At 48.9% G+C, this 27405-nt stretch overlaps 1 protein-coding gene across 7 annotated transcripts in view; it reads left to right on the top strand.

Annotated features, from left to right (window-relative positions):
* The window catches only part of ADCK1 (aarF domain containing kinase 1), a gene marked incomplete at its 5' end in the record, with an annotated part of 100877 nt that overhangs the window by 52338 nt on the left and 21134 nt on the right, over nucleotides 1-27405 (top strand). For 3 of the 7 annotated variants that reach the window (XM_079700517.1, XM_079700521.1, XM_079700520.1), the window contains 3 exons: nucleotides 8819-8977; nucleotides 19265-19423; nucleotides 26052-26168. In XM_079700517.1, the coding sequence (XP_079556643.1) occupies nucleotides 8819-8977; nucleotides 19265-19423; nucleotides 26052-26168 (435 nt within the window). The remainder of the gene's footprint in view (nucleotides 1-8818; nucleotides 8978-19264; nucleotides 19424-26051; nucleotides 26169-27405) is intronic. The other 4 variants (XM_079700518.1, XM_079700522.1, XM_079700519.1 and 1 more) reach the window with 2 other exon arrangements.

Raw genomic sequence — 27405 nt, forward strand, 5'->3', positions numbered from 1 at the left:
AACTAGTTAACTGGCCCCTTATCCTTCAGAGCTCAGTTCTTTGTCTCCTCCTCCAAGAAGTTCTCCCAGCCTGGGTTTAATCCTCTGAACACAGGCTCTTACGGTACCAGCTACCTCTCTCTTCATGCACTTATCAGAGCTGGCCATTTATCTTTCTTTGTGATTTCGTGATTAATTCTTGTCTCCCTGTTGGACTTCATGTTCCTGTAGTAACTCCAGAGGCTGGTGGCCATACCCAATTTGGACTCACTCCCCACTGAGTCCCCACTGACCAGCACAGGGCCCTGCACATAGTAGTCACTCAATAAGCATTTGTTGGATGAATAAACGAATGACCTTTAGGGAATATATTCGACTCTGTACAATGGGGGTGATTGTATCTCCTCTACCTTAACCTCAAGAGAGGGTTGAGAATTACATAAGAGCAAGATATTATGCAAATACAAGGAATTACCCATGGTTGAGCGTTCAGTGCCTGCAGAGCAAAGATATCCTGACATCCCTTATTCCAACCAAGCTCAAGTTCAAGGAAGAAGTGGTGAGTCCTCACATGGGCAGGCATGCAGTGCAGGGTGTAGAGCTCAACCTGCCCGGTTCTTGGGTCTGAGCTCCCGGCACCACCCGTCTCTGGACCTTGGGATGGGGTGTGAGCACTTGACTCCCTGGGCGCTCTGCAGCTCCACGGACAGCTCATCTCCTCTGTACTCTGATCACCCAGGGGATGCCTGCCCTGGTGGGGCCCTGGCTGTGGGAGTCCTCAACTTCATACAGCACTGCCTAGGATCTCTGGTCTCTTTACCCCAGAGATCTCTGTCACAGGCAGAGACATAGACCTGTCACCCTGTGCAGCTGGACAAGTTATTAAGATGGGAAATGTTGAAAGATTAGATTTATGACAGCCAATGGTGGGTTATGAACAATAATTTATCAAATGTCAGTGCCTGCAGCCTACAATGTACAGAAGGTTTGCTTAAACTGAGAAGATCTGATTGGACTGTGCCCTCCCCCACCTCTAATGAATGACAGATCTAATGGATGGCTTCCCGGGCTGGCCGGCCACATTGGGTGTTTATCTGCTTTTTATTAATCATTATTATCACAACATTTCCATAGAGTCCCTCTACCCACAGCTTTCGAAGTGCCCAGCCACCTTGAGGGAACTGTAGCCACTTCCAGGAGGTGTTTTAGCTCTCCTGGATCAGCTGGAAGGCCTGGAGTCCCCTCACCAGGAAGAGGATGGGGAAATCAAACCTCACATCCATTCATTCACTAGGAAATACATACTGGGCACCAGTTGTGTGCCAGGTGCCTTGGATGCAATGCTGAGCAAAAACAGAAGTGTATCATCTAGAAGGAAAGAGGGAGATGAAGCAAATATAAATTGAGGCAAAAGTGCAGTTGTGTAATTGCTCTTGAGGAGGGCAATGAACTCGGAGAATGTACACAGGGACGCTTCCCTGAGGAGGTGACAGTTGAGCTGTGATTTGAAGGATGGGTAGGAATTCCCTCGATGAAGAATTCCTATTCATTCCTTCTAGGCAGAGGGGATGGCATGTGCAAAGGCCCTGGACAGTGAGGGAGGATGCTGGTGGTCAAAAGAGGCCATCTCGTCAGGGTAGATGGAGCTTGGGGAGGGCAGAGGGAGGAGAAGGGGCAGGACATGTAGGCAGGGTCAGACCCTGTGGGTCGTGCTAAGGATTCTGGCCCTGGGAAGCTGGTGAAGTAGTTGAAGCAAGAAGTGACATGATCAGCTTATGTTTGGAAAACTCACCTTAGCTGTATGGGGAAGATGGCTTGGCACACAAAGGAACATGAGTGGGCAGACCAGTTAGGAGTCTTTGGGTGAAAGAGGATGGTGGCTTTTACTCACTGACAGAACAGACCTGAGAGCCTCCTTGTCCAGTGCTCTTTTCATTAGACCACCCTGTCCTCTTCATGGAGGCATCAGATGGGGCACCCACTACTCCTGCTACAGTTATTGGGGGTCTTCTGTAGGCTCTATGCTAGACCCTTTATGTATGTTGTTTCATACAACTCTATGAGGTAGGTACCCCAATTCCCATTTTACAGATGAGGAAGCTGAGGTGCAGAGGAATTATGTCACTGCCGAAGCTGATGCACCTTGGAGCCAGAATTTGAGTCGGGGCAGTTTGACCCAGAGCTTGCATTGGAATCACTATGCCTTGCTGCCTCTCAGATCCGGCTGTCCTGGCCAGCAGGTGGGCATTCCCAGGGAGCATGTCCATGGCCATCCTAGGGTGGGCTGCTCCTGGCTTCTTGCTTTTCTTTCTGTCAGCTACTTGTCACCATCCTGCAGGAGAAGAGAAGCTTGGTCTGACCTGTGATGCCCTTGGCAGAGCCAGGTAGATGATTATCCTGTACCTGGAGGCTCTTCAGCAAATTGGTAAGAGTTTAGCATTGTGCCAGCCTCCTTGCAAGAACTTAGACAGGAATGCTGTTTTGTAATTTCTGGGGAGCACCCTTGTTGAGAAGGGCCTCAAGTTCTGCTGTTGGCCCAGCTTGGCAGTAGCAATAGCTAATGGCTCTGCAGAACCAACACTTTGATCTTCTAGAACCCCAGAAATAACACAGATTCCATGGAAAACAGGTTCTAGGTGTCCTTGAGCTATTATTGTCGTTACGATTTTTATTATAATAAATTGTTCTGAGTGGGAAGCTGGAGATGGGGCTGCACCCACCTTGAGGCAGGGCAGCTATTGAGTGGGGAGAAGGAGAGACACCTGGATGCCTTGTCCCCTCCCCTGACTCCCCAGGGTCTACATGGCGATATCGGGGGTCCCCTCTTCTTACCTTGCCTGAAGGTCCTTTCAGGGTTAGGTTAAGCAGCACTGGGCAGGGGGCACTCTCTCCAGCAGGTACTGCTAAAATGCATGTGTGTTTTTCAGAGGCTGTTGCCTTTTTCTAGTAGGACATTCTGCTGCACCAAGGTCTCCTCATGGCTAGGGACTGCCTGTTTTGTTGGCCCATGTTCCTAGCATGGTGTCTGTCATTTGATGGGCCTGCAGTAAATATTCATTGGCTTAGGCTAAGAAATGGCAAATTGGTTTCATTTCACATGTTAACTTTTGTCAGTTGGTAGTGGCTGCGTGGAACACTGGGTTGAGAGAGATTTTGAGGCATCATCTGGGCCCAGCAGGAATGAAGGCTGTGATTGATTAGTGATGTCTGGCAGGGTGTGCTTGGGGTACATTAATTAGCTATTGCTGCATAACAAATTACCCCAAAACTTAGTGCCTTAAAACAACAGACATTTGATATCTTACAGTTTCTGCGGGTCAGGAATTTGGGAGTGGCTTACTGGATAGCTTTGGCTCAGTCTCTTCATGAGGTTCTAGTCAAGATGTTCGCTGGGGTAGAGTCATCTGAAGGCCTGAGTGGGGAGGGAGGAGCTGCTTCCAAGATGGCCCACTGTTGGCAGGAGGCCTCGGTTCCTTACCACGTGGACCTCTCCACAGGTTGCTTGAGTGTCCTCGTGACATGGCAGCTTGCTTCCTCCTGAGCAAGCATTCCAAGAGAGAAAGCAAGGAGGACATCTTGGTGACAGTCTTGGAAATTGGACGCTGTCACTTCCTCCATGTGCTGTTTGTTAGGAGTGGGTCATTAAGTCCAGCCCCTACTTGAGGGGCAGGAATTGCAGCAAAATGGGGTATCAGCAAAATGGGGTGACTGAGATTGCAGCAAAATGGGGTGACTGTGAGATGTAGGGGTTCCTGGTGCTGAGAGGGGGGATGGATTTTCTGCCCAAGGCAGACATCAGACATCAGTGTTTTTGCAGAGTCCTAGCCAGCTAGAGCTCTATTGTCTGCCTCAGGCTGGGGTGGGTATGGTTCACTCCAGCCACTTCATTAGCATGGTGACTTGTCCTTCTCCCCATCAGGCAGCAGTGGATGGCTGCTGGCACCCAGCCAGGTGTGGGGTAGGCCGTCTCAAGACCTTGAGAGCCAGATGTTGTTTGCTGCTGGTGCCATGGTAACCTGCTCAGGTGCCCTGGGCAGTCTTCCTGGATCCTAAGTGGGAACTGCCTGGCCTTGGCATCGAGGCCTGGATTTGCTTCTGTCTGCATCCGGAGCTGGCCAGTTCAGGGTTTGCTGGCTTTGTTGGCATTATCTTTTGGTGATGTAGTTTCTGAATCCAGAATATGTCTGATGTGAATGAGTATGGGGACAACAGGATAGAGTATTTGAAATTGGGCCATCTTGGAAAATCTGGGACATCCCCCATCTTGTGACTGATGGGCCAGTCCCCATGAGGCTGGGGCTGCCTGGGCTGCAGGCTCTGGTGGCGCTGGCTAAGAGACCCCAGTGAAACCCCCCAGGGGTCATATTGAGGCTTCTCTAGAAGATCCTGACTTCCTGCCTCCTTATTTTGGGCTGAATGAGGACCTGGCCAGTGCTTGGCTGCTTAATGTGGCATTTTGGAAACATTGCCCGGTAACCTGGCTTTATGGGAATCCTCCTGGTTGATTTTCTGGAGGCTCTCTTACTTTGCCCAGGACTAGGGCATCATGTCACGTGGTCTCTTGATTCTTGGACCCCAGCTGAAGGCAGTCTGCTGACATTTTTTTTTCTTCCTGTTTTATTGAGATATAATTGACATCCATCACTGTATTAGTTTAAGGTGTACAGCGTGATGATTTGACTTACATATATTGTGAAATGATTACTGCAATAAATTTAGTTAGCATCCACCATGTCATATAGACGTGCTGAAGTCTTAACCTGAGCCCCTGGTCAGCTAAGCCCTTAGGAGGTGACACATTTCTTCTTGCCCTTCTGATGTTCATAAACTCCCCACCCCTTACACACACACACACACACACACACACACACACACACACACACAGACACACATACACACACACACCACACACATACACCATACAAAGCTGAGAAACTTTTTCCCTGATTATTTTTCCTTTTCCAGACAGAGACATTGATATATTTGAATCATGGGCTGACAGTAATTAAAAAGCACATAACGTCATTTTAAAATGTAGTTGTTTTAGTTAATTGATTTTGCCGCCAGACCCAGAGGGAGAAAAAAAAGAACAGGGGAAAGAAAGCCATAGAAGGGGAGAGAGGTTTCTGCGCGTGACTGGAGGCAGCTGAGGGCCCTGCTTGAATCTAATTGCTGCAAATGCTGCAGGTTGTTTCTGCTAATGGTTTTCTGCTAAAGGTCTGGGGGATGAGGCCTGCTTGGAGGGGGGTGACGTTTGTGTCAGCTGCACGAGGGGTAAAATTCTGCTTTCGGGACAGGGTCTATTTTTCCTTACTCTCTATCAGCATAAAGTACTTCCAGCGAACACTTTGAATCAAGGTTCCATTTAGAGATACTTTATTCATATTTAATTACAGCCTGTAGCCCCAATCTTTAATTACGGTTTTTTATAAGCCGGCTAGGAACATTCACTAGCAATCAATAATTATGTGTGTGTGTTGTGTGTGAGTGTGTGTAAGCACAGGAGGGTGTGGGTGTCTGACGTGCTTACTGATAAAGGGGAAGAGGATGGCTGCAGGGTCACCCCGGAGGCGGTGGGAGTGCATGGATGGGGTGGGGTGGGCGGGGTATCTGCCCCACAGGTTCCCTGGGCCGAGTGAGTAGCGCATCCTCACTTGCCATGCCTCTTTGCTTCCACTGGTCAAATTGAGGATTTGGGCAAGTCCTCACAGCTGGGCCTCGTGCAGGGTGCTGAATGGGCACCTGGGCTTTGGTGGCATCTTGGGACCCCCCACCCCCACCCCTGGTGGGAGCAGGGAACTGTGGGGGGCCCCCCTCCCCATTCCCTGGGGATATGGGGGACCAGTCTTCCTCTCACCCTGAAGATTGGGATATGCTTGCCTTGGCGCGTTCCTCCCCCCACCCCCCGCCCCCCGCCCCCTGCAGCGCTCCTGGCAGCTGTTCCTGCCACACAGCCCTAGTGATGCCATGTCACTCTTCAGTTGCAGTGACTCTGCAGCGTCCCTGCAATGACTCTGATTTGAAGACTCGTTGTCCTTCTGAGAGAACGAGCAAGTGTTCCCAGGGAGCCAGGCGGAGGCTTGGGGTGGGAGTGGGGTCAGATAACCCCCAGGTCCTCTTGCCCATCCTAGCTGCCGGAGGTGAGGGTCTGAGTTCACAGCTTTTCTCCAGAAAACATTCTCCTTGGTGCTCCTTCAGGAATTACCAGAGGCTTTCCAAGGAAGTGGTGTTGATCTCATTATGTAACGGACAGGAATGTTGCTGAAGTTCCATCTCCCTTCAGTTCCTGGATCCCAGTGCCAGCAAGAGGGTGGGGAGGAAATGGAACTCTCACGCACTGGCCTCTTGGGGGTAACGGGCACCATGCCCAGGTTTCTTTCATCTATCCCTGCTGGGGCCTGAGAACACGCTGTGTCAGTTAGAGCCCCTTCAGTTGTGTGTGACAGAAAACAACTCAAACTACCTTCAGCAAAAAAAGATATTATAGGGCTTCCCTGGTGGCGCAGTGGTTGAGAGTCCGCCTGACGATGCAGGGGACACGGGTTCGTGCCCTGGTCCGGGAAGATCCCACATGCCGCGGAACGGCTGGGCCCGTGAGCCATGGCCGCTGAGCCTGCACATCTGGAGCCTGTGCTCCACAACGGGAGAGGCCACAGCAGTGAGAGGCCCACGTACCGCAAAAAAAAAAAAAAAAGAAAAAAGATATTATAGGGTGGGCATCCAGGCATGACTAGACCCAGGGGCTCAGCCATTGTGACCAGGATTCACTCTCTCTCTTGGCCCTGCTTTCCTCTTTGTCGCTACTGTGGGACCCCTGGTAGCTCCAGGCTTCACATTCAATTTTCAGCTTCAAGTTGAGCAGAAAGAAAGAAAAGCGCTTCTACAGTTCAAGCAAAAGGGAAACAGTTGAGTCTGATTGGACCCGTTGGGTCAATCTCTGATGTAATCAGTGTGGCCTGAGGTACCCGGGGTTCTGACTGATCAGGCCAGGGTCTCACCCCACTCTGGAGTAACAGGTGGAGTCCACCTAGGTAAATCCCACTCGTGACATGTGCTTTTATGTGTGAGGCCTTTGGAATAGTAGCAGTGTGGGAGTAGGATGGTCCAGCCATTTCAAAAGGAGGAAGGAGTTGATACAATCCCTCTCCAATAGAAAGAATAGTGGATTCAGTCCTTCAACGATATTTGTTTAGTACTGACTAGTTCCCGTCCTGTTCTAACTGTAGGGAAGTCAGCAGCAAACAAAACAGAAAAAAATTGCTGCGTATTTGGAGCTGATGTTCTAATGTGCTATAGGGCTGGTGGCCCTTTCGTTCTTAGTCTAAGTCCAGGTGCAGGATAAAGCGTTCCTGTGTGGAGAGACCCAGGGTGATTCAGGGGGATGATGTGGGAAGAATCTGACCCTTAGGGAGCCCAGAACTCACGAGGGAGGGAAAAAGGCAAGTTGGGGAAGGGGGCAATAGGAAGGTACAAATAAATACCCAATAAGGAAGAAGGGGGGTGGGAAGCCAATCTGTACCCATCTCCCGTGACAGAAAAGGGTAGGCCCCTCCCATGTTGCCTGGACCTTTGGCCCCTGCAGGATGTTGATAAATGGCATGGAGTTAGTGAAAGCTACCAAAATGATGACAGGACTGGAGGGAGTGATTTATGAGATGAGATTAGCAGAGTGATGGTGCAGCCTAGCAAACAAAGGGATGGGGTGGTGGCCGTGGGTTGTGTGACCTCTGAAGTCCAAGGAGAGGAGAGGGGCTGAGGGGTAGGATGGAGTGGCTGCTGCCGAAGGGGGACAAAGAGAGGCAGCAGGGACACGGACTGAGTGGACCTCAGCATGAGAGCCTGGGTGGTGTGAGAAGGAGTGGAGGCATGTGGCATACATATACACATTTGCGTGCGTGCGTGTGTGTGTGTGTGTGTGTGTGTGTGTGAATGTGAATGTCTGGCCTTTCCAGAATTGTGAGGCTATACAGGGAATTCAAGAAATGGAGGGGATGAGAATTTCAGACCTGGACAATTTTGCAAAAGGCTTTTGGTGCCCTCCTTCCCATCTTGTAGAGTATTCATATCTGGACCATCTATCTGACCACTCAAGTCAGACAGACTTTTCCTTCAGGAGAACTGGAATGGCATTTCTAAGAGGGAAGGAGGGAAGGAAGAAGAGAAGAGAAGATGAAACAGTAAGGGGTATGTGTTCCATTTCATAGAGAAAGTGAGGCACAGAAGGGTCAGGGATCTGCCCAAGGTACTTGGGGTGGCATCACACATGAATACCAAAAGCAGGGCTCTGGTGTGCAGAGATCTCTGCCAGGTGGCTGGGTCAGGAGTGGACTTGGGGACCCATGTTGAGGCTCAGGCAGCAGCAAGTGGTAGCTGTTGGGTTTGGAGCCTCTAACCTGGGCTTCCTTGAGCTTTCCAGATTGACAGGGTTGGAACATCTTCCATCTGATCCCTGGGCTTGGGCTGCCCTGGGCCCAGGTTCTGTTAACTTTTGATCATATCCATACGTGAGAGCCTCGGAGACACAATGGTGGGAATTAAATGGATGGATGATGCACGGTTCTGAACACTCGAGATGGCACTTTTTTGGCTTTAATTGGAGGTGCTCAGGGTACCCATGCACAGGTATGAGACCCACCCTCCACGTGTGCTTTCTGTCTCACTCCCTGCACTAGTGGCTGGTGTGAATTTCCATGGCACTAAAGGGCCCAGGCAAAGCAATTGATAGAGGAGAAAATCTGTCTTGGGGGCACTGGGCAGTGCTGGCCCTGGCCCATCCTCCGGGCCCCTCTCACTGAACCGAGTCATCTTAATTGCTGTGTCCTCTCTCCACTCTTGACAGATTCATGATTTGTTCATGAGCTTTGACGACGCCCCTCTGGGAGCTGCCTCCCTGGCCCAGGTCCACAAGGCGGTGCTGCATGATGGGCGGACGGTGGCCGTGAAGGTCCAGCACCCAAAGGTGCAGGCTCAGAGCTCAAAGGACATTCTTCTGATGGAGGTGAGAGCCTTCCACCTTCCCCTTCCTTCATATTCATTCTACATTTCCCTGGGATCCAGGCAGCCCCAGTGAAACTGGTTCAAGGCCTGTAGTTTGGAGTGTGGCCCTTTGAGCAGCAGAGTGAAAGAGGAGAGCTTGAGACCACAAAGGAGGTGTCATGACAGCGCTGTGACCAGGGGACCCATGGCAGGGTTGCTTGATTTTTGATTCATTCCTGGGAACTGTCTGTGGGTGGTCTCAGAACACGGTGGGCAGCTGCTGGGGCCAAGGAGACCTCAGGGGGATATTGTAGAAATGAGACGACCCACAGGTGATTTCCTTGGGGGTAGAAAAAGTTACTTCCTAATTTGTTAAATTATAACAAAAGGGAGCATGTGGTCAGTCAAGGGATATGGAAATGACAGGCACATCACATAGAAATATTTATGCAGATTGCACCTTTGCTTCCCTGATATTTTGTTTTGAATGAACAAAACGTGTATGCCCTAAAATGGCCCTGGGACCGCTGTAGTGGGGACTGTGCCTCTGGACTTTTCTAGCTCCATGTCTGGAGCAAGGAAAAAGAGTGAGCGACCAGGGCTTGGGTGGTAGCCAGCACCCCCAGTGGAGGTCAGCAGTCTGCCTACCCTGCCAGCTTGTCCCTCTCCTTCCTTTTCTCTTTCCCCTTCCTTGGTTCCCTTTCCTCACTTTGGACACTTAGTTTATTCTCTCAGCTCACTTTGACTAAACGTAACACGTACATAGGAATCAAGAGTGAGTGACCTGCATCTTCATCTTCAGGGGAGCTCGCCATTTAATGGAGCAGACAGGCTTGTACACAGAACAGCCCTTGACTATGAGCTCCGTCAAAGGGGTGTTTGCAAAGTGCCTTGGAGCCCTGTGCCTGGACTGTTGGGGGCATCAGGGGGCCTTCACCAAGGCACCCATGAGACAGCCAGGCAGGGGAAGGATGACCCAGCCTGTGCGGAGGCCCTGAGTCTTAGGGGAGCAGGCTGTGCTTGGAGAGCTTCAGCGGGTTCAGATGGAACGAGCTGGGCGTGGGTGCAGATGAGGCTGGGAAGGTAGGCAGGAAAGAACATGAAGGGCCTCGTATTCCAGGCTCAGGCGCAGAATGGTATACATAGTAAGTACGTATTTACTGTGGAACCGAGCAGATCTGATTTTCTTCTGTAGTCAGTGGGGAACCATTTAAGAATTTTAATCAGGGGAATGTCGTGATCAGATGTGCCTTAGAAATAAAAGCCTGTTGACAGTCTGGAGGATGTATTGGAAGGCAGAAAGACTGTAGCCAGGGAGACTAATTGAGGGGCTGCAGCCTTGGTCTGAGAGGGAAAAGATGATGTGAAGCCAGGCAGTGTAATGGGGGTGGAGGAGAGGCATGGACTCACGGGGTGGAATCATCAGGACTTTGTGACCAGCTTTACATGGGATGGGGGAGAATACTGGTATGAATGAAAATGAAAACAAATTGTAAGTTTCTGGCTTATATGCTTAAATTTAGGTGCCTTTAACGATGTGTATCAGTCGGGATTCAGTTGGGGGAAAAAAGAACTTGCTCTAGGTATTTCAGAGGGAATTTAGAACAGACCATGGGGTTCACAGGGGATGGAATTGCTGAGAAGCCAAGTGGAATGGTGAGATAGTCACCAATAGCAGGAAGCCACTGCCACCCTCCAGGTGGAGGGACAAGGAGAAGAGGTGGGTCCCTGGAGCCCAGGTGCTGGGGCCACCTGAGGGGAGTGGATCACAGACCTCGGGCCTGTCACCTGGGGTTGGAGCCACAGATGCTGTTTGAGGCAGTGGGTGTTTCACCTCCTCCTGTCCCCCCCTCCCCCCCGTATTCCACCAAACCTAGCTGGAAGCCGGTTGGCAAGGGAGCCTGGGGAATGTAGTTTCTTATGAGATTAAGGGGGTGGGATGGATGTCAGAGCAAGTGGAGTGGGTGACGGAGCAACTATGTTCTGTAAGACATTGCCGTCAGTAGTTTTAGATCAGGATCTCTCTGCCGGTCTGCAGTTCGGGCTGGAAATACAGATTCTGGATTTATCAGCAAGGAGACTCATGGGAGCTGAATCTGGGGCAGTAGCTGAGATGACTTAGAAAAGCTATACAGAGTAAAAATAAAAGGAGGGGGCAAAGAAAGAGCTGTGGGGAGCATCATCTGGGGAGTGTGCCCAGGAGGATGAGTTCCGGAGCGGACTAAGAAGGCATGGTCAGAGGGATTAGAGGAGAGCCAGGACTGAGCAGCTATATCCAATGAGAACAATGTAGAGAAGAGAGCACTTCAGTTATCTAGCACCCCAACTGATACAACCACTAGTCTGCGTGATGAACCACCTGAAAACGCGGTGGCTTAAAACACCAGTCGTGTATTTTGCTCATGACTCTGCAACCTGGGCAGGGTGTGGTAGAGAGACTCATCTCTGTTTTATGTGGCGCCAGCTGGGGTGGCTTAACTGCAACAGGAGGACCCACTCACACGGCTGGCAAGTTGGTTCTGGCTGTTGGCTGGGAGCTCAGCCGGGGGTCCTGTGGGTCAGGGCCTTAGACCCTCACCAAGGCCTCTCCAAGGCTGGTTGGGCTTCCTCACAGCATGGTGGCTGGGTTCTAAGAGGGAGTGTCCCAAGAGAATAAGGCTGAAAGCACATCACAGTCTTATGACCTAGCCGTGGCAGTCACGCAGGTTAGTTCTTCCTTTATTGGTAAGAGCAAGAGTCACAAAGTCCCCCTTGGTTTAAGAGGCAGGGAAATAGACTCTACCTCTTGATGGGGGAGTGGCACGGTTCCAGAAGAGCATTAGAGTGGGAGGTATTGTTGCAGCCATTTTGGAAAATATAATCTGTCAGAATTACTGCACGTTGTCAAATGCAATATAAATTCGTAAAGCTCTGAAAAGAGTATTTTTGGATTTGGCGACTTAGAGTTCTTGGGAAGAGCAGGGAGAGTGGGGTGAGTGGGGTGGAAGAGAATTGAGGCCTCAGGGAGCAGAGACGGTTAATGTAGACTACTCTTTTCGTGTTTAGCCATGGATGGTGGGGGAGGGTGAGCATAGTGGTTAGAGCAGAGCACAGGATTAGCGGCGGGGACCTGGGGCAGGCTGTAGCTGATGGGGAAGGGGCAGCGGAGCTGGGGACTTGGAGATTTAGGAGAGAGAAGTAACTGATAGATCTGGTTTAGGAGGAGCCTGGAGGGATTGGGCTCCAAGGACACAGGTGGAAACAGTAGGCTTTGGCAGCCCTTGTTTGAGGCTAGAGGAAGGTAGTAAGGCTGGGTACAGATGAGTGAGTGGGGCAGAGGGGGGAGGTGGGGAAAGTGGACAGCTGAGTTGTACCAGCCTGATAGCCTCTATTTTTTCTCCGAAGTAGGAGGTAAGACCATCTGCTGAGAAAGAGCGGGTAGGAGGTGGCATGGAGGCTTGAGCGGGGAAGTGAAGGTTTGGAATATTGCTGGGTGCAGTGGAAAAGGGAGCTGACCGGGACTCGGGAGCGGGGTTGCCGAGGTGCATTGGGCAGCCACCTGGAAACCTTAGTTTTCTGAAGCATCAGTCAGTACCTATGGAACAGCCATAGATGCAAGTGCACTGTGAGTCTCGGAGGATCCCTGGGTGTCCTGGGACCCAGCAGCTATGCCTGCATTAGCTGGGAACCTGTCTCTGCCCGGTGGGGCCAGCAGACCCACTGGGGCTGGGAGGACAGCTGACATCTTTTCTCTGCTCAGAGCCTCACTGCTCCCTAAGTAATGGTGGCCGTAAGGTCAATATCAATAATAGTAGTAATAAAAATTTGGCATCTTCCTGCCTGAGATAAGCATCAGATGCTTTTCTTGGAAATCACCAGCCCTGTGACTATGTGCAGAGCACAAAGTGGCTCCTTCGCAGTGGCTGGGGCTGGGATCGTGAGGCAGATCAGAGACCCGCACTCACAGCCTACAGGAGAGAAGCTGGAAATGAGGCCTGAGGTCACCACCTCCGTGGACCGTCAGCATTAGCAGCAGCACAGAGTGGTACTGCCTCGTCACTGGGCTTGGCCTCTGGTGGAAAAAAGTCCTATCTGGTCACCCTTTCTGCTTTACAACTAAGAGGTGCCAACTGGAAAGCTCATTTTGTTTTATATTTGAAATGAGTATTACTATTTTTTTCTAAGTCCAGACCTAAATGGTGCCTTGATTTTAGGAATGACACATGCTCCGGTGTGCTTGGTAGGAAAAAAATGATTTCTAGGAGGCATTAGGGCTATCGTACCCACCAGAAACTTAGAGACAGAGGGGAGGCAAAGCTACTTTTCTGCAGAGCCTTCTGGTGTTTCTTTTCATGCCAGTTCCAGGTATTGTGTGACCTCATACTTCTCTCCCACTGCCCACTATTGTCTCTCTCTCATCTCCAACCCTGTGATTGATCACAGCCTGGTCTTGAGAGGAAGAAAACCTGATTAAAGTAGTTCATACTAAGGAGAGAGTGGCTAATAGGCTTAACCTCTGGATATTTGCAGTTTAAGAAGTGGGCTTGTAAATCCAAACACATATCTGCTGTAAGGATAGAGGTTTGCAGAAATGAGACTTTTGAGAATAAGGAGGTGTGGGCTACTAGCTATATCAGTTAGTATGCTTTTAACTGCATGTATCAGGACATCCAACTAAAAGTGGTATAAATAATAGTAACCTATATTATCTTACATTACAAGACATCTGGAAGTAGGGTCAGCTGTTTCAAGGTTGACTAATCCATCACTTCTTTGTGGTTTTTAAGGACCCAGGTTCTTTATGTCTTCCACTCTGCCAGCTCAGCTTCCTGGCTTGTCCTTCTAAGGTAGTGCCCCTCATAGCTGCAAAACAGCTGCGGGGTTCCTGCTACTACAAGTAGATGACGTCTAGATGCCAGAGAGGGCTTGTTTCTTCCCTCATATTAAAAAGTAGCCCCTTAATAGAATTCCTTTCAGTTTTCATTGGCTAGAAGCAGGCCCACATCCCCAAGCCTGAATCAGTCTTGGCAAGAGGATTGGGACCACTTTGATTGGCTTAGATCAATCATGATTTGTCTTCTCAGGCTAAGGCCTGCCTTCCTTGAAGGACAAGAAAGATGCAGAAAATTGAGGTTCTGTTAGCCAGGAAGTTGGCACCCAATAGCATGTGCCACCCTGGTGTTTTGTGTCTCCTCCTCTTGGGGAAGGGCATGGTCTCGGTGATAGCTGTTGACCAGTGCTAGAGAAACAGAGACTGACTCTCGGTAAATGGTGATGAATTTGATGGTGTCGGTGACTTTGCACAAAAGAGAAAGGCACAGCCAAGGGTGTTTTCAGCTTTGTCATTATCACCTGATATTGTCCCTTTAATAATTGGGGCAACTCTACTTCTAGATGCACGGCCAGTGACTCTTATTGATTTGAGTGGCTGTCCAGAGCCAGACTAATTGGGCCCAGAGATTGGAACAGTGATTCAGCACCAAGGGGAGAACTGACAAGGCAGAGTCTGTCTGCTGGCGGGCTGGCTTTGCAGCAGTTCTTGCCTGCCCACAGTAGCAGGGAGCTTAGCAGGCCGGGTCTCACTGCCACGCTCACCATTTGAGAACAGGGTAGGACTCAGTTGACCCATGAGGCAGTAGTAAGACCATCATTCCCAGGTCCCAATAGCACTATCCTGTATCACTCCCTGTTATCTCTTAAGCTTCTGAAATTGATGATGAACACCCCCGTGCTCTATCACCCCCTAAAGGATCTAACTCACGGCCGGGCTCCCTGCCCTTCATGTACCACCTGTCCCCAAGGTGCTCTGCAGCATTAGGGTCGAACTCTCTGATCTGAGCACCAGACTCCCATCCACCATTTGATGTCATCCAGCCCATACCAAGGGACTCTAAAAGTAAAGACCTGTGACAGTTAATGTTTTCGATTTTTCTTGAACAACATTTTCAATGCATGCTGTCTGTCATCTTGTTTCTTTTCTGAATGTGTTGATTGAGCAGTGGGTGGCTAGGTAATGTTTGTGTTGGCACAGAATCCAACAGCTGATTTTATTTTTTTTAATACATTTTTAAAAACCCCAGAGATGTAGACCATCCCATGGAAACTTCTCTTCACCCTGTAATTCTGCTTTCTAAAAAGTATGCACTTTAATAACTTATCAGAACAAAGATAAACCCCGTGAATGGTAAGCTATTTGCATCACTCTGAACTGATTTTGGATCCTTGTCCAACATCCATTTTTACCAGTTCAGATCCGTGTAGGCATTCTATTTAGTGTCCTGTTTTTCCATAGAACATTATTTCTTTTATAATATATAATAACTTGATAGCAGTAACTCGAATTTCAGTTGCATTTTACAGTTTACAAAGCTCTTTTTACGCCTTATCTCAAGCTTCCTGTTGTATTGTCCTGTATTGTATTGCCTGAGACAGGGCTGCATAAAGAAAGAAGTGGAAAAAAAAAAAAAAAAACAGCACGTGGGTCCAAGTCCCGCATTTGAAATTAAAAGCTATGTGACCTTGAGAAATGCTTTAACCTCTTGGATCTGATTCCCTTCTCTGTGAAATGGGCAAGAAGAAGCAGAAATGAGAGCATGTATATAAAGTGTCTCAGCGCAGTGCCTATGCCTGGATAATGATAATTCCCTTTTTTTTTTTTTTTTTTTTTTTTTTGCTATTATAAACAGCAGTCACTAGTTTTCAAACTTTTATGTGACTCTCAAGTTTTCCATTACATTTCTGTGTGGCTCATAATTTATTTTTCCTACTGTGAGCCAATAGCCCTATAGGAGAATGATTTCATTATTCTACCTTGAAGGAAGTATTAATTGTTGAATATACCTTGATTGATTAAGAAGACTCCAAATCAAGTAGAATATTCTCAGGCATCTTAAAATTGTGGTTCCCCAAAATTCAGAGGTAGTCCTTTCTCCACCAAAATCTTAGAGGCATAAAAACTTAGTGCATTTGGGTAATGCACATGTGAACATATAATTATTTCTGGGGAGAGGGCAAACCTTTTGGAATGTTCATTTATTCATTCACTCATTCATTCATGTGAATATTCAGTAAACATCTGCTGGTTATTGAGTACGTGCTAGGCACTGGTGGAAAATTGGCTGCTGGAAGAATTTTACAGAGAAGATAAATTTGGGAGAAAAATAAAAAAGTCAAATTGATAACAACACCTGTTTTATTTTCGTTGATTGCATCTGTTGTCAAAAAAGAAAAACTTGAATCTACTTAGGGCAGGCTCTTAAGAACGGAATTGAATGAAAACAGAAGGTGAAACTGAGGAGTTTTATTTTATTTTCCCAAGTCAAGAAAAGTCTAAAGTGGCAGCAGCCCAAACCATTTTAGACTTGGACCAGACAACTGACCCCTCTCCCCACCCACTGTGAAGTTCAAGGGGTTGATAACCCCCCTGAATTATGTACAAAATTATGGGAGTATTTACATTTTCTGGGCTTCATAGCTGGCATCAAAATTTCAAATTGGTGACTTCCTATAAAGGGGATGGTGTCCTATAAAGCTAAGAACCCCTGACTTCCATTCAAACAGACCCTCTCATTTTAAAGTAACCAAGGAAGTGACATGCCAACCACCACAGAATGCTTTTGAGACCAGTTTTATGAGTAGTGCAAATTTTTTTGGGTTATGAATTAGTTTACTAATTAGTTATTAGCAATTAATATCAATCAATAAAATCTTTGGCTGCTTTTATGATTCATGACATTAAGTATTAATAATAATCAATAGTACTAGTAATGACTAGTCACATAATTGATTAGTAACAGAAGAGTCTTTAAAGTGCCTTTCAGTGCTGTTTGGATATTAATGATAATTAAAAATTTCACAAATAGCAGTGACCATACAAATGATGAGGAGTTATTGTGTGGCCAGAAGCCTCATCTCCTGGTATAGACTCCACTGGGCTACATGTGGGTCTCTGTGTATACCTACGTCTGGTCCAAAGTCATTACCAAGAAGGTAATCAGTACATTTTGATTGAACAAATGAGTGAGACTCATTGTGGCTCCTTCCTTGTCCCTCCTGGGTGAGAAGCTCTGGAATCTAGCCTGCAGCAAAACACCCAAGAGGGTTCTTGCTTGAACTCAGAGCCCAGAGACTGGAATTCAGGTGCCTCGGATGACAGGTGTGCCCTTGGCCTGGGCCGGGCAGGTGCTTCTGTTTCCTGTGCACCAGCTCTGCCTCCCCTTTCGTGACAGCTGAGGGTCATCTGAGGGCACGGTGACGAGACAGGATGCCCGGCTCTGACACACGCGGCCTGGGCCTCACTGTTGCCACCTCTTCCTTCTTGTTTCGTGTGATGGAAACAGAAACAAAACATAAACTAAATCGATTATCATAAGGTCACAGGTCTAGCCCCTGAAAGACTAGACAAGACTTAAAGGAAATTAGACTGCAGCCAAATGTAATTAAAAAGGGTTTGAGAGAAATTGAGTATAATAACCCTGTGTGATGATTCTTTTAGAGTGGCGTCTGGTACATTGCCTCGGACATAGGATTTAAAAACAAAGCTGTAAAATGCTTTGTAGTTAATGGCCTTACTTTAGATTTATTTCTTTGTGCTGCATGTGCCTAATACAGTGTTGGACATCATATCATAGACCAGGGCAAACAGAAGCATGAGACAAGGCTCATAGCTGGGGCTCAGTAAGGCCTTCTGGATAGACTGGGTGGTGTCTTGGTCAGCTCAGGCTGCCATAACAAAATACCATAGACTGGGAGGCTTAAATGGCAGACACTTATTTCTCACAGTTCTAGAGGCTGGGAAGTCTAAGATCAAGGTGCCAGCTGATTCGGTTCCTGGTTGGAGCCTCTTCCTGGCTTGCAGACAGATGGCTGCCTTCTCCCTGTGTCCTCACCTGGCAAAGAAGCGGAGAGCTCTGGTCTCTCTTTCTCTTCTTATAAGGACACTACTCTTGTCACAGGGGCCCTACTTTCATGAGCTCATCTAGACCCAATTACTTCCCAAAGGCCCCACCTCCAAACACCATCACCCTGAGGTTAGGGCTTAACATATGAATTTGGGGACTACATAAGCATTAAGTCCATAACAGATGGTACCAATAGGCCCATGGTTCTTTAGTTCTCGTTCCTTGTCCTTCTGCTCTAGCCAGGGCTAGAAGTGGGGATTCTCAGAGAACTTGAACCATAATCTATACCAAGAATTACTGGGAGGATCTGTCAGTGCTTCTCCCCAGGCCTGACTTTGAACACCAACAGGAGGGCTTATAGAAGAACAGGAGAGGTGCCTTCTGTGTCCCTCCTTCTCCCCCTCCCCCATGCTGGAACATCCCCCATGTCCCTGGCATCACCCTTGCTTACCCACTACAGTGCTATAGTCTGTGAACTTGTGAGACCATCTCAAATCCAGAGCTCCAGTGGTGGGGTAGCCTCAGAACTGAGTCCCTGCCCACGGAGGTGCTGTGGTGTGCTCTGCAGATGTCTCTGGGCTCTTGTTCTCTGCCAGTGATGTTTGTTTCACATAATTAAACTGACAACTGAAATGCCAGATAAGTCTTCTGAAACTCACTCTTTCATCATGTCCTGACTCAAGAGTCCACAGTGGGCCCAGATCTCCGAAAATCCAAGCTTTTTACCCAAGTAGTCAAATCCCTTATCTCTTACTCCTCTTGTCTTATCCAACCTTGTTTCCTTATTCCAATTTGATTTTTTATCATGAAATATTTTAGATGTATTCAATACAAAAAGCATAGAAAATAATATAAATGCTCAGGTGCCAACCACTCAGCCTAAGAAATAAACAAAATGTAGCTGCTGCCCCCTCCCAGCCCTTTATAAACAGGACCACGAAGCACAAATCTGGGAGAAGCAAAGGCAGCAATTCAGCAACGTGCTTAAGAACAAGGGTTTTGGGGCCGGGTAGACCCAAGGGGAATTCTGGCTCTGCTTCCTTGCTGGGCAAATTCAGGAAAATCACATAACCTCTCAGAGCCTCAACTTTCTTAATCTGTAAAATGCAGATGATAAGGGTGTGTACCTCCCAGAAACACTGTGAAGAATAAATGGAGGAATAAGGCAGGTAATAGTGCTTACCCAGTGCTGGGCAAGTGGGGAACGCTCAGTAAATGGTGGTGGCCGTTTCTGTTCGCGGCTGTTGGGCTTTCATAATCTTGGATTTGGACTACAGAGATGGGCCCCAGGGGAACTGTTTCCCCACCCACCCTTACTCCAGGGGCGGCCTGGGTACTTGTCAACTCCCAGACCCAGGCAGGAGGACAGAGAATGTACCTCCCTTGGTGGGGGCCGTGGACAGACTGATGGGGTGCTTGATGGGTTTTAGGTGCTCGTCCTGGCTGTGAAGCAGCTATTTCCAGAGTTTGAGTTCATGTGGTTGGTGGATGAAGCCAAGAAGAACCTGCCTTTGGAGCTGGATTTCCTCAACGAGGGGAGGAACGCCGAGAAAGTGGCCCAAATGCTCAAGCACTTCGACTTCTTAAAGGTAGGAGGTCAGGGCCATGGGGCCCTGGTGGTTGGGCGGAAGAGGGCAGGGGAAAACTGGTCCCAGCCCTGAGCATCCCCCCTTGCAAGACATGAGCGGGGACATCTCCTTCCTGAGTCTTCCTTCTGAGGGTGACTGATTTGTCCCTGGTGATGCACATTAAAGCCCTTGAAGGCAAAGTTATTGATACAAATTAGCAAAGGGGATTGTTGACTTTTTGAACAAATATTTTTTTTATTGAATGACCTACAGTTGCAAGACCTTGAGCACTCCTGAAGGCCTGTAAGCCATGGTTTCCATCTTCATGAACCATGGGATGATGACATTGATGATGGTGACGGTGATAGCTAACGCTAGTATACTCTGGCACTGTTCCTAAAACTTTACCTATATTACATCAGCTCATTGAATATGCAGGTCTGTATCACACAACACATGTGTCCTAGAAATCTCCACAGTATGCAAAATCGCACAAGAGAAACCACAAGGTGTATGGGCAAAATAGGGTTAGGCTTACCACATTCAAAAATGTCACCAGTGACCCAGAAAATAAAAGCGGATAGGAACCTAATGAAATGGTAGCATAGTTTTACACATGGTAAGTGGCTAAGAAATACATAAGACCACAGTACACACACCACTTTACTTGACACGGGCTTGCGGAAGCGGGCATCAGAAGAGTGGCTGCTTAGGAGTTACTGTAAAGAGGTGGAAGGAGGGTCATCTGAAATTGGACAGCTGTTGTGACACCAGTTATGGGTGAGTGTAACCCATAACACACGTGGTGATGTTTGAGGTGTGTCTGCTTTGTGTATTCCTGTGCGGATCAGCTGGATGCAGTTTTCTGCATTTCCAAGTATTTCTCGCAGATGATACTGCACATAAGTGAATGTAAAATTTGTGCTATGTTCAAATTGTTCCCTAATTTATCAGTCACATTGGAACAGATTTGTGTTTTCAAGTATTTACTAGAACTGCTGGTGTGATAGGAGACACTTACTGTGGGAAACAACATCAAATGACACAAAGTCCCAGCTCAGTGAGAGGTCCTGCTCTAAGGATTCAGAAGAAGGGGCTCCTGTGGCGAGCAGGGCAGGGAAGGCTCTAATCCTCGAGGAGTTGGCCTTGGAGCTGGTCTTTGAGGACTGTCCTGATGTTCCCCACAGGGCCTGTGGAGGTCGGAGTGAGAGAGATGCATGCCCACACCACTGCTCTTCCAACACATTTTGTCCATGGTGGGGCTTGGATTCATTTTCCGGGGGGACTGCTTCATCACAGCAGTGCAGGGGTTGGGTCCCTCTGGCAGTCTACATGGAGAGATTGACTTTCAACTCTTGGAAGAGATCAACCCTTTGCTTTTCACTGGGGAGGCCTGGAGAATGTGGGAGGGGAAGGCACAGGGCTCCAGGTACTAGTTCTGGAGCAAACAGTCCAGTGGGGCTCTTCCTGGGGAGGGTGTCTCAGCATGTGGACTGGAAGGTCTCTTGCTCTGGACTAAAGTATCCACGTGGCTTCTGAAGACATCCTGAGAAACAGAGACCGTGTTTATACTGTACTTCTGCTATCCGGATTGATTAATAGAGATGGGGAGACTGAGGGTGCATCTACCCTAGCTGCCTGAGAGTCCTAAAGCTTGGTTCACGGGAGGAAGACCTACAACTGTGATGAGCAGTGTGGCGTCTTGATACGCTGATTTGGTGGAAGGTGTGGCCACTGGCAAAATCCAGCTTTTTGAGTGAGTTGGGGGTCAGGTCTGTCAAGATGCCCCCAGTGTGCTTGACTGGATTTTCCTTAAACAGCCCTACAAGGCAAATGCCATTATTTGTACAGACCCTCTTGCTTGGGCAAATCCAGATGATGTGGTAACATTGCCCCAGCCTTGAGCTTCAAACCACCAATTCAATGAAAACTTGGCTTTCTAATGCAAGTAATAATGTTAACTAATTGAAATAATGCTGTGGGGTCTGAATTATGCTTCCACTTACATATTCCTTTTCTTTCATTCCATTATTCCACATTTATTGAGCATTTCCTGGGCCTGTTGCTGTGCTAGGATCTGGAAGGTACCTAGATGAGTAAGAGATGGTTGGCTCCTGCCTGGGAAGACTTCCCATCTAGTGGGGGACAAACACACAGCATGTTGTTATAGTACAGGTTGGTTAGCACTATGCCAGAGACTGATCTATGTTTCTGTGGATGCCCAAGAGGAAGTACTTATTTCCACCCAGATAAGGAGCTCAGAGGGGGCTTCCAAGACGTGTTGATTATACAAAGGGATAGGCAATGTTTACTGAATGTTTCTTTTGTGGCACTGAACACTATGCTGATACTAGGACACTGAATCCTTCCAATAACCATCATCCCATTTTACAGATGGTAGTCTTAGAGGAGAGGAGTTAGGGTACAAACAGGACTTTCTGACTTCAACTCTGAGGCTCGTCTAAGGACATTCTGTTGCCTCTTAGCCGGCAGGGGTGGTCCTCCGTGCCCAACAGAACCGTCTCCTCCACTGTTCCCATGGAAATAGCAAAATCGTCCCCTGGCTAGGGCCAACTAGCATCTGTCAGACCAAGACATGTAATAATAATAATAATAATAACACAAATTTTTGAAACGAGGCTGCCAAATGGGTAAATAATTAGTGTAATGATTTGACCTGCTGCTTCTAAAACCCGCACACCATTCCTAAGACAATGGTAGAATTAAGGCTCCTGAGTAATTAATTTTCTCTAAACACATAACAAGTGGGAAGCAAATTTTGCGTTGCGAACCCCGTTCAGCTCTTAAAACAGGAGATAGATTGCTTTTGCACACTGGCACCCCATCACAACATCTGTGCATAATTAAGCCTCAGCCAAGAGTTTACCTCTCAGTGTGTGAGGCCTCTTCCAGTGGGGTTTAATAACCTCAGCCCTATGCTATAAATCTCCGAGCCTCAGACAAGCACTGAATGCAAATGTGGTGTCGGGGAGACGGGGAGAAGGTGATGGGGCAGCCAGGCCGAACGGTCAGACCAGGGCATTTGTAGATCTGGCATCGGAGTGTGTGTATGCTGTGGGGAGGGGACAGGACAAGCAGTGAGGTTTGTGACTGACCTTGGGGACAACTGGGACAAGATAGAGGGAGAAGCCTTATAACCACAGGGTTTCGGACTGGAAGGGATGAGAGTGTGTCTCTATATGTGGAGGTGGGGCTTGGTGGGGGGTTGTCTCTGGAGCAGGGGCCACTGCAGGGTTTTTTAGTGCTAGGTAAGGGGCCTGGGACACTCCAGAAACTGTGGGCAAACCCTGAGGGGATGAGCATGCTTTTGGTGAAACACCATAACTTCCTAAGACTCTCAAAGATGAAGAAGCACTGATGTGTCATAATTAGTGTTCGTTAATATTTTTTACATGCCTGTGCTGTGTTAGACACTTTTAAAGTGCTTTATGTATATTTACTCTTTAATCATTATAGAACCCCACAAGGGAAATGCCATTATGAGCTCCATGTCAGCAGCAGGGAAGCTGAGGCCCAGAGACAGGAAGCCACTTGCCCAAGGTTACACAGTTTCCTGGTAAGGGACAGAGGCAGCCTGGCCCCAAGCCTGCATGTTAAACCTTGAGCTCTTCTCCCTCCCTAATAACTTATGGGCAGATCTGAGTTATGCTGAACTGTCTGTTGCATTCGCTCTCAGCCCTGGTTGTGTTTCAGAACCAGTGAAATTCTACGTGGCTGTCATATGGCGGCTGCCGTGTTGAGCACCGGGACCTCACACATGCATAGTAGGAAGTAAGGAGCGTCGCTTTCCTTGTAACTGTCGTCACCCTTTTACAGTGAGGGAACTGGCACTCAGAGAGGTTATAAAACTTACCCAAGTCACACAGCTTGGAGGTGGCAGAGCAGGGGCTCCAGCCTGACAGTCTGACTTCAGGTCTCTGCTGTGCTCCACTGGGCTCGGCTAATGGGACGACTGTGGCCCTGGATGACGGGGGGCTGGCCTGGACAAGCCAGGTGTGCTGACCAAGCAAAGAGGAAGCACAGGGTCAAGGCCAGTTAATGAGGCTGAGGCCAGGGTTTGGGGCTGGAACTTTCCATCATCTGTGCCCTCCTTCCGGGGGTCAGGATTGGCTCTGGTATGGGGCAGGCAGAGCCCACAGGAGCGGGGCCTCTGCTCTGTGGTGAGAAGTTTAGACGCCAGACCCAGAGGTCCTGATGGCCTGTGTGGGGTGAGCAGGCACCCTGGCCAGGAGCCTCTCGGGGTTTATTTTTGTTTGGGCAGGGGACAGGGTGGTTCTTATTGCCTCTTTAAAAATTTTCTCTTTCATTTTCCATTCCTTGATGGAAGAAGCTGAGGAAGGGATGGTGGTGAAACATTGCTGTTGGGGTGAAGTAAATTTCACCTTACAGCCCCAGAGCCTCCTGCTCACATGATGATTTAGGGGTGAGTCACTTCACCTTGTGTCCCCTGTCAAGCCAAGTTTCTCCTAATTGAGCAGGAGGCACATTGGCATTTTGCAGTCATTTCCATGTTACATCCATCTAGGGGCAACTGCAGCCCTCCCTTAGCTCCCAGGACAAACACTTCTGCCTCCCATTTTTTTGCTGTCTCTGCTGTTTCAGAGCTAAGCAGCTGAGGCAGGCGCACATTCCATTGGGAGACTGGGTTGGTTGCATTTGGAGGGAGACTGGGGGGAAAGGTGGAAGAGGGGAACCCAGTACACCGGTGACCCTGACTAACAAGCCCAGGGAGTCTCCAGCTTTTGGGTTTTCTCTCTGGTCTGTGGCTCTTTCTTGGATGTTTTCCCTGTTGCCCCAGGCGGGCACGGAGGGGAGGGGTCTGACCTCGTTTCCAGAGCCCCAGGCACCCACGACCAAGCTTGGGTCCCAGACAAAGCAGGGGAAGGACTTAACCCCCAAATATGTCCCTTTCATTTGGAAGCCACCACCAACAGCAGCAAACGTGCACTCATATTTTTAAAGAGATTTTTTGAAAAATGCCAAGCGAGACTGAATTTTAAGTTCAAAGTAACATAGGGTCACAGATTTCTCTAATGGCCTAGATTTTCAAATGGCAAAAACTGCAGGAAAGGAGCAAACCAAAATGACACCTTGATTTCAGTAGGAACTTTTGTTCCAGGGAGCCCAGGGTGTTCACTTGTATGTATGGCACCTTTTGTCCCCAGAGCTCCTTATTGAGATGGAGCAGGAACAATCTCCTTTCTAATGAGGGAAACTGAGGCATGGAGAAGTTAAGTGTCTGGACTCAGACACAACAGTTGTTAGCAGAACCAGGAACAAGAAAGGTTTCTTGGCTTGAGGGCTGCTATCTTACTGCTAGGTGAGCTTTGAGGGTTGGGATGAGGGAAGTCCTTATTCCCCAAAACACTTGAATTAGGTGCCCTTGCTTCTTCATTCATAAGTGGAATAAACCCATTAAGTTGTTGGGGAATCATGGCATGCTGAAGTCCTGGTCATTCCTCCCTCCTGGCCATGGTGGGACTCATAGGTGTCACTCACTCACATGGCAGCCCAGCAGTCCTTGGTGCAGCCCAATCTCTTGGCTACTCCTGGGGAAATCTTCTCTTTTTGGCTTTGGGTGTCCTTAGAGTCAGAGGGGGTTGGAGAGCATATCAGTTAGGAATGCATTTGTCTGCAGGTAACTGACAGCTCCATTCAGAGTGTCTTAAACAAAAAGGATGTATTTTCCTCACATAGCAAGAAGGCTTGTAGCAGTTGCCTGTTGATATTGTCTCAGTGGTTTGACAGTATCAGAGCTGGCATCTCTGTGATTTTCTTAGACTTTTCCTCGTGGTTATAAGATAGCTGCTGCAGCTCCAGTTATCACATTCACTCTCAAGGTAGCAAGAGGAGGGTAAGAAGAGTTGCAATATTTACAAACATCCCTTTTTTATTAAGAAAATAAAAACCTTCCTACACCCCCTAACAGACTTCCACTTATGTCTCATAAGCCAGAACTGTGTCAGATGGCCGTAATTATTGCAAGGCAGGCAGGGAAAGTATTTAGTTTCCCCTGTCTCGGGGGAAGAGGAGGATTGGGACTAGGTGTTGGGTTAGGCCTCAGCACTGCCTGCCACAGGAGGCTTTAGGAAACGGGCATGAGAAAACTCATGATTTTGTGACTGAAAAATTGATCACTCAGCAAAAATTCATTCATTCAATCATTCATACATATAATAACACCCATGGCACAGGTGAAGAAACTGAGGCAGAGGGTTTATATTCACATGAGGAGCCTGAAATAAGCCTGGTGTGAGAGAGAAATTGCTTCTAACACCAACTCTGGCTCAGATATGAGAGGTTCCATGCATTTTCCCCTAAGTTCCCGTTTTTGTGTGGGCTCTTCATTGTGTCTGGAAGGCACTGAGGAGGGTGGGAAGCCCTTCTCTGGTCCCCAGGCAGGAGGGGTCACTAAAGGAGGCCTTGCGCCTCGCTGGTGGAGGCGGAACAGCCTACCCTTCTCTCTTGGCCTGCCTCCCGCTTTCCCCACCAATCCCTGCTGGGGGGGCTTCCCTTCCGTTCCTGGGAGGATTGTGTGCTGATGTCTGGCTCATGTGCCTGTCTGCAGCCCCCTTGCCTGCAGCTTCCAGTCTCCTGCCTCCTTCTGACCTGCCCTTTCCTATTCCAGGTCCCCCAAATCTACTGGGAGCTGTCCACCAAGCGGGTCCTTTTGATGGAGTTTGTGGACGGCGGGCAGGTCAACGACAGAGACTACATGGAGAGGAACAAGATTGACGTCAATGAGGTAAGGTCAAGGGCGCTTGGCTGCTGGCGCGGGACGGGGCTTGGGCGGGGCTGCCTAGCAAGGGCAGGTGTGTCTGGGTGAGGTCTCACGGCCTTGAAGTGGGGCCTGTTGTCTGAAGAATTATAACATCTCTGAGCACAAAGCAGCCTTCCAGGTCCTCTATGGCAGCTCTCTGCCCATCTCCTAGAGCTGGGGTTGGCAGCAGGCAGCGGTGTGGGGCACGTGCTGAGCCCCGCCTGCCCCCCCCAGCAGCTCCTGCCTGGATAGGGGATTACCATCTGTCTTCTTGTGCCATCTGAGCCCCGCAGTGCAGAGAAACTGAAGAACAATGGTGCAAGTCCATGGGACTTAATCCTCTGCCCTTTGGGCCCTGGACGCACCTCCTCCCTCTTCCTGCCCTCCCCAGATCTCCAGGTATCAGGCCAAAAGGGCGCAGCAGTAGCCAGCTAGTGGCCTGGAACGAAAAAAAGAGGGGCTTCTGTCTCCCGCCTGCCACCTGATTGGCCTCAGGGAAAGCGGACCGGTGGGCTGGGGCCTGTACCCCATTTTCTTCTTCTTGGTCACCATGGGGTCCCACAGGTAGGGATGAGGTTGTCCTTTTTCTACCAGCATTCATCATTTTTTAGTCCCTACTCTGTGCTAGGTGTGAGGGTTCAGAGTGGAACTAGACACAATTCCCTTTGTCAGGGAGTTCCCAGCCTAGCTTTGGAGTCAGACACACAACTCTATCCTTATAGCCATCTCTCAGGCAATGCAACGAGGGGTGAGCCAGTCCCCAGGGAGCCACAGGGAAGAAGTGCTCACCTCTGCCCCAGGCCGGCTTCCCCAGCAGGATGAGCGGGAATTTGCCAGGGATGTGTGCGTGTGCGTGTGTGTGTGTGTGTGTGTGTGTGTGTGTGTGTCGGGGGTGCAGAGGTGGTACTGCAAGGAAGGGTAAAGGAGTGGTGAAGTTTTTTTTTTTTTAATAAATTTATTTTATTTATTTGGCTGCGTTGGGTCTTCGTTTCTGTGCGAGGGCTCTCTCTAGTTGCGGCGAGCGGGGGCCACTCTTCATCGCACTGTGCGGACCTCTCACTGTCGCGGCCTCTCCTGTTGCAGAGCACAGGCTCCAGACGCGCAGGCTCAGTAGTTGTGGCTCACAGGCCCAGTCGCTCCACGGCATGTGGGATCTTCCCCGACCAGGGCTCAAACCCGTGTCCCCTGCATTGGCAGGCAGATTCTCAACCACTGCGCCACC

This window comes from Hyperoodon ampullatus, assembly GCF_949752795.1.
Source record: "Hyperoodon ampullatus genome assembly, chromosome: 3".
Classification (NCBI taxonomy): domain Eukaryota; kingdom Metazoa; phylum Chordata; class Mammalia; order Artiodactyla; family Ziphiidae; genus Hyperoodon; species Hyperoodon ampullatus.